The 7,963-nt window shown below is 46.4% G+C and overlaps 1 protein-coding gene across 1 annotated transcript in view; it reads left to right on the top strand.

Annotated features, from left to right (window-relative positions):
• The window catches only part of LOC123724044 (unconventional myosin-X), a 39,002-nt gene that overhangs the window by 15,814 nt on the left and 15,225 nt on the right, over nt 1-7,963 (top strand). The window contains exons 7-8 of the mRNA XM_045713925.1: nt 4,503-4,649; nt 7,280-7,380. Coding sequence (XP_045569881.1) covers nt 4,503-4,649; nt 7,280-7,380 — 248 coding nt within the window. The remainder of the gene's footprint in view (nt 1-4,502; nt 4,650-7,279; nt 7,381-7,963) is intronic.

The following is a 7,963-nucleotide window of genomic DNA, read 5'->3' as shown; positions in this document are numbered from 1 at the left end:
GGAATGTGATGGCCACACGATGAACACAAGAAACCTTTTCATGATTTAAACAAAGAGCCCAGACCAGGTCTCTCTCTCCTCTCCTCTCTCTGCCTGTCAGCCAGACAACCAATCAGCCAACTAGCCAGCCAACCAATCAGCCAACTAGCCAGCCAACCAATCAGCCAACTAGCCAGCCAACCAATCAGCCAACTAGCCAGCCAACCAATCAGCCAACTAGCCAGCCAACCAATCAGCCAACTAGCCAGCCAACCAATCAGCCAACTAGCCAGCCAACCAATCAGCCAGCCAGCCAACCAATCAACCAACTAGCCAACCAATCAACTAGCCAGCCAACCAATCAGCCAACTAGCCAGCCAACCAATCAACCAGCCAACCAATCAGCCAGCCAACCAACCAGCCAGCCAGCCAACCAATCAACCAGCCAGCCAACCAATCAATCAGCCAGCCAGCCAGCCAGCCAACCAATCAACCAGCCAGCCAACCAACCAATCAGCCAACTAGCCAGCCAACCAATCAGCCAACTAGCCAGCCAACCAATCAACCAGCCAGCCAACCAATCAACTAGCCAGCCAACCAATCAACCAACCCTGGTCATAACCTGGACCAACAGCCATCCTACCGTCTAACCCATATCCCTGGTCATAACCTGGACAAACAGCCATCCTAACCCATATCCCTGGTTATAACCTGGACAAACAGCCATCCTACCGTCTAACCCATATCCCTGGTCATAACCTGGACAAACAGCCATCCTACCGTCTAACCCATATCCCTGGTCATAACCTGGACAAACAGCCATCCTACCGTCTAACCCATATCCCTGGTCATAACCTGGACCAACAGCCATCCTACCGTCTAACCCATATCCCTGGTCATAACCTGGACAAACAGCCATCCTACCGTCTAACCCATATCCCTGGTCATAACCTGGACAAACAGCCATCCTACCGTCTCAACCCATATCCCTGGTCATAACCTGGACCAACAGCCATCCTACCGTCTAACCCATATCCCTGGTCATAACCTGGACAAACAGCCATCCTACCGTCTAACCCATATCCCTGGTCATAACCTGGACAAACAGCCATCCTACCGTCTAACCCATATCCCTGGTTATAACCTGGACAAACAGCCATCCTACCGTCTAACCCATATCCCTGGTCATAACCTGGACAAACAGCCATCCTAACCCATATCCCTGGTTATAACCTGGACAAACAGCCATCCTACCGTCTAACCCATATCCCTGGTCATAACCTGGACAAACAGCCATCCTACCGTCTAACCCATATCCCTGGTTATAACCTGGACAAACAGCCATCCTACCGTCTAACCCATATCCCTGGTCATAACCTGGACAAACAGCCATCCTACCCCATATCCCTGGTCATAACCTGGACAAACAGCCATCCTAACCCATATCCCTGGTCATAACCTGGACAAACAGCCATCCTACCGTCTAACCCATATCCCTGGTTATAACCTGGACAAACAGCCATCCTACCGTCTAACCCATATCCCTGGTTATAACCTGGACAAACAGCCATCCTACCGTCTAACCCATATCCCTGGTTATAACCTAGACAAACAGCCATCCTAACCCATATCCCTGGTCATAACCTGGACAAACAGCCATCCTACCGTCTAACCCATATCCCTGGTTATAACCTGGACAAACAGCCATCCTAACACATATCCCTGGTCATAACCTGGACAAACAGCCATCCTAACCCATATCCCTGGTTATAACCTGGACAAACAGCCATCCTACCGTCTAACCCATATCCCTGGTTATAACCTGGACAAACAGCCATCCTACCGTCTAACCCATATCCCTGGTTATAACCTGGACAAACAGCCATCCTACCGTCTAACCCATATCCCTGGTCATAACCTGGACAAACAGCCATCCTACCCCATATCCCTGGTCATAACCTGGACAAACAGCCATCCTAACCCATATCCCTGGTCATAACCTGGACAAACAGCCATCCTACCGTCTAACCCATATCCCTGGTCATAACCTGGACAAACAGCCATCCTACCGTCTAACCCATATCCCTGGTTATAACCTGGACAAACAGCCATCCTACCGTCTAACCCATATCCCTGGTCATAACCTGGACAAACAGCCATCCTAACCCATATCCCTGGTCATAACCTGGACAAACAGCCATCCTAACCCATATCCCTGGTTATAACCTGGACAAACAGCCATCCTACCGTCTAACCCATATCCCTGGTCATAACCTGGACAAACAGCCATCCTACCGTCTAACCCATATCCCTGGTCATAACCTGGACAAACAGCCATCCTACCGTCTAACCCATATCCCTGGTCATAACCTGGACAAACAGCCATCCTACCGTCTAACCCATATCCCTGGTTATAACCTGGACCAACAGCCATCCTACCGTCTAACCCATATCCCTGGTCATAACCTGGACAAACAGCCATCCTACCGTCTAACCCATATCCCTGGTTATAACCTGGACCAACAGCCATCCTACCGTCTAACCCATATCCCTGGTCATAACCTGGACAAACAGCCATCTAACCCATATCCCTGGTCATAACCTGGACAAACAGCCATCCTAACCCATATCCCTGGTTATAACCTGGACAAACAGCCATCCTACCGTCTAACCCATATCCCTGGTTATAACCTGGACAAATAGCCATCCTACCGTCTAACCCATATCCCTGGTTATAACCTGGACCAACTGCCATCCTACCGTCTAACCCATGTCCCTGCTCATAACCTGGACAAACAGCCATCCTACCCATAAGTCTCAACATCCAACTACACTTTTATGACATCACTACCTAATGATCAAATCAAACTTTATTTGTCACATGCGCCGAATACAACAAGTGTACACCTGGGCCTTCCCTGTAGCTCAGTTGGTAGAGCATGGTGTTTGCAACGCCAGGGTTGTGGGTTCGATTCCCACGAGGGGCCAGCACAGAAAAAAAAAATTATGAAATGTATGCATTCACTACTGTAAGTCGCTCTGGATAAGAGCGTCTGCTAAATGACTAAAATGTAAAATGTAAAATGATATCCCTGGTCATAACCTGGACAAACAGCCATTCTTCTGCTCTCTGACGGAGTTCCTGGAGCCACCAGTCCAGCTCTATTCTCTATTCAACATGGCTGCTGCTCCCACAGGTTAATGATTGTCCTGGAGCATTGTGGCCCTGCAATAGACTAGCATCCTGTCCAGGAGGTTACTTGTACATCAAGCTGCCTCACGCCATAGAAACAAGGCCACTAGCTATTGTGCTCCTGAAACGCCAGACAGTACTGTTCTTACAGCCTGTTGAGTTACCACACAATGCCTGTAGGAAGCTCACTACAACTCAATCTAAGAAAAATTAAGAAAATGTAGAAATTATAATACATGTAATAATAGATACACAATAAGTAACATTCCAAGTTGCGCTGGAAGGTTAGTTGGAAGGTTAGTTGCGCTGGAAGGTTAGTTGGAAGGTTAGTTGGAAGGTTGGTTGCGCTGGAAGGTTGGTTGCGTTGGAACGTTAGTTGGAAGGTTAGTTGGAAGGTTAGTTGCGCTGGAAGGTTAGTTGGAAGGTTAGTTGGAAGGTTAGTTGCGCTGGAAGGTTAGTTGGAAGGTTAGTTGGAAGGTTGGTTGCGCTGGAAGGTTGGTTGCGTTGGAACGTTAGTTGGAAGGTTAGTTGGAAGGTTAGTTGCGCTGGAAGGTTAGTTGGAAGGTTACTTGTAAGGTTAGTTGCGCTGGAACGTTAGTTGGAAGGTTAGTTGCGCTGGAAGGTTAGTTGCGCTGGAAGGTTAGTTGCGTTGGAAGGTTAGTTGCGCTGGAAGGTTAGTTGGAAGGTTAGTTGCATTGCAGGGCCAGGTTACAGTGTTACAACACATTCAGTGGGTACAGCCATTTATAACGACTGTGGGTGTTACAGTGTTGCAACACAGGCATTTAGTAGATTATATTCTCTAAATTCTGTGAAAAGTTCTGGTGTTTTTCTGACCGTTTTTTTGTTGTTGGTTGTCTGGTTTTGGTCTGAAGGTGTTTCTAACTAGTTATTGCTGTATTAATCCCTTCTAGCTTCAGTAATCACCAGAAATATACTCTCAGAATATGTGGAACATGGCAGGGATGTGGTCTATCCCCGTTTTGGTTCACTATTGCCTTAACCTTCAGAAACCTACAGTGCATCCCAAAAGGCTTCCATATTTTTTATTTTACCATTATTTAACTTGGCAAGTCAGTTAAGAACACATTCTTATTTTCAATGACAGCCTAGGAACAGTGGGTTAACTGCCTTGTTCAGGGGCTGAACGACAGATTTTGTACCTTGTCAGCTCGGGGATTTGAACTTGCAATCTTTCAGTTACTCGTCCAACGCCAACAGTGCTGTACTGTTGACCAGAGTCAAGACCATTTAGAACGCATTCCTACCCCTCTGATTTGGTCTGTATATTATTTTGTTCACCCATTGGTCTGTTTGATTTGACTGACAGGCGGTGTGCTCTCGGGACTCGGTTGCCATGGCGTTGTACGCCCAGTCTTTCTCCTGGATCATCACACGGATCAACCAGAAGGTCAGAGGGAAGGACAACTTCAAGTCCATCGGTATCCTCGACATCTTCGGCTTCGAGAATTTTGAGGTACGTTTGTGTTTTCCCTTCTTTTTAGTTGGCACCGAGTCCAAGATCTGTTCTGTGTTGTCACGCCAACTCCTTGTCATGCCAATCACTGACATTGGAGTCGGCAAGATGGCAGAAACAGCTTCTGAAGGTACTGTAGTTAAGTTAGCATATTGTTATAGTATATATTTCTCCTCCTGCAGGTGAACAGGTCTGTAGTTAGCATATTGTTATAGTATATATGTCTCCTCCTGCAGGTGAACAGGTCTGTAGTTAGCATATTGTTATAGTATATATTTCTCCTCCTGCAGGTGAACAGGTCTGTAGTTAGCATATTGTTATAGTATATATGTCTCCTCCTGCAGGTGAACAGGTCTGTAGTTAGCATATTGTTATAGTATATATTTCTCCTCCTGCAGGTGAACAGGTCTGTAGTTGGCAGTTAGCATATTGTTATAGTATATATTTCTCCTCCTGCAGGTGAACAGGTCTGTAGTTAGCATATTGTTATAGTATATATTTCTCCTCCTGCAGGTGAACAGGTCTGTAGTTAGCATATTGTTATAGTATACTGCTCAAAAAAATAAAGGGAACACTTAAACAACACATCCTAGATCTGAATGAAATAAATAATCTTATTAAATACTTTCTTCTTTACATAGTTGAATGTGCTGACAACAAAATCACACAAAAATAATCAATGGAAATCCAATTTATCAACCCATGGAGGTCTGGATTTGGAGTCACACTCAAAATTAAAGTGGAAAACCACACTACAGGCTGATCCAACTTTGATGTAATGTCCTTAAAACGAGTGAAAATGAGGCTCAGTAGTGTGTGTGGCCTCCACGTGCCTGTATGACCTCCCTACAACGCCTGGGCATGCTCCTGATGAGGTGGCGGATGGTCTCCTGAGGGATCTCCTCCCAGACCTGGACTAAAGCATCCGCCAACTCCTGGACAGTCTGTGGTGCAACGTGGCGTTGGTGGATGGAGCGAGACATGATGTCCCAGATGTGCTCAATTGGATTCAGGTCTGGGTAACGGGCGGGCCAGTCCATAGCATCAATGCCTTCCTCTTGCAGGAACTGCTGACCCACTCCAGCCACATGAGGTCTAGCATTGTCTTGCATTAGGAGGAACCCAGGGCCAACTGCACAAGCATATGGTCTCACAAGGGGTCTGAGGATCTCATCTCGGTACCTAATGGCAGTCAGGCTACCTCTGGCGAGCACATGGAGTGCTGTGCGGCCCCCCAAAGAAATGCCACCCCACACCATGACTGACCCACCGCCAAACCGGTCATGCTGGAGGATGTTACAGGCAGCAGAACGTTCTCCACGGCGTCTCCAGACTCTGTCACGTCTGTCACGTGCTCAGTGTGAACCTGCTTTCATCTGTGAAGAGCACAGGGCGCCAGTGGCGAATTTGCCAATCTTGGTGTTCTCTGGCAAATGCCAAACGTCCTGCATGGTGTTGGGCTGTAAGCACAACCCCCACCTGTGGACGTCGGGCCCTCATACCACCCTCATGCAGTCTGTTTCTGACCGTTTGAGCACACACATGCACATTTGTGGCCTGCTGGAGGTCATTTTGCAGGGCTCTGGCAGTGCTCCTCCTGCTCCTCCTTGCACAAATGCGGAGGTAGCGGTCCTGCTGCTGGGTTGTTGCCCTCCTACGGCCTCCTCCACGTCTCCTGATGTACTGGCCTGTCTCCTGGTAGCGCCTCCATGCTCTGGACACTACGCTGACAGACACAGCAAACCTTCTTGCCACAGCTCGCATTGATGTGCCATCCTGGATGAGCTGCACTACCGGAGCCACTTGTGTGGGTTGTTGACTCCGTCTCATGCTACCACTAGAGTGAAAGCACCGCCAGCATTCAAAAGTGACCAAAACATCAGCCAGGAAGCATAGGAACTGAGAAGTGGTCTGTGGTCCCCACCTGCAGAACTACTCCTTTATAGGGTGTGTCTTGCTAATTGCCTATAATTTCCACCTGTTGTCTATTCCATTTGCACAACAGCATGTGAAATGTATTGTCAATCAGTGTTGCTTCCTAAGTGGACAGTTTGATTTCACAGAAGTGTGATTGACTTGGAGTTACATTGTGTTGTTTAAGTGTTCCCTTTATTTTTTTGAGCAGTGTATATAGTATGGTTAGGGATGGTTCTGTTAGTGATGTTATAGGTCTGGGACCAGGCTAGGTATTGAATATATATTTCTAGGTATTGAATATATATTTCTAGGTATTGTCTATATATTTCTAGGTATTGTCTATATATTTCTAGGTATTGTATATATATTTCTAGGTATAGTATATATATTTCTCCTCCTGCAGGTGAACAGGTCTGTAGTTAGCATATTGTTATAGTATATAGTATGGTTAGGGATGGTTCTGTTAGTGATGTTATAGGTCTGGGACCAGGCTAGGTATTGTCTATATATTTCTAGGTATTGTCTATATATTTCTAGGTATAGTATATATATTTCTAGGTATTGTCTATATATTTCTAGGTATAGTATATATATTTCTAGGTATAGTATATATATTTCTAGGTATAGTATATATATTTCTAGGTATAGTATATATATTTCTAGGTATAGTATATATATTTCTAGGTATAGTATATATATTTCTCCTCCTGCAGGTGAACAGATTTGAGCAGTTCAACATCAACTACGCCAACGAGAAGCTCCAGGAATACTTCAACAAACACATCTTCTCCCTGGAACAGCTGGAGTATAACAGGTTGGTTAATGGGACAGCTGGAGTATAACAGGTTGGTTAATGGGACAGCTGGAGTACAACAGGTTGGTTAATGGAACAGCTGGAGTATAACAGGTTGGTTACCAGACGGTATAACAGGTTGGTTAATGGGACAGCTGGAGTACAACAGGTCTGTTAATGGAACAGCTGGAGTATAACAGGTTGGTTAATGGAACAGCTGGAGTATAACAGGTCTGTTAATGGGACAGCTGGACTACGACAGGTCGGTTAATGGGACAGCTGGACTACAACAGGTTGGTTACCAGACAGTATAACAGGTTGGTTATCAGACGGTATAACAGGTTGGTTAATGGGACAGCTGGACTACGACAGGTCGGTTAATGGGACAGCTGACCTACGACAGGTCTGTTAATGGGACAGCTGGACTACGACAGGTCGGTTAATGGGACAGCTGGCCTGCGACAGGTCTGTTAATGGGACAGCTGGACTACGACAGGTCGGTTAATGGGACAGCTGGACTACGACAGGTCGGTTAATGGGAAAGCTGGACTACGACAGGTCGGTTAATGGGACAGCTGGACTACGACAGGTCGGTTAATGGGAC

Source organism: Salmo salar, unplaced genomic scaffold (assembly GCF_905237065.1).
Source record: "Salmo salar unplaced genomic scaffold, Ssal_v3.1, whole genome shotgun sequence".
NCBI classification, from domain to species: Eukaryota; Metazoa; Chordata; class Actinopteri; order Salmoniformes; family Salmonidae; genus Salmo; species Salmo salar.
This window is presented reverse-complemented; position numbering and strand designations above follow the sequence as displayed.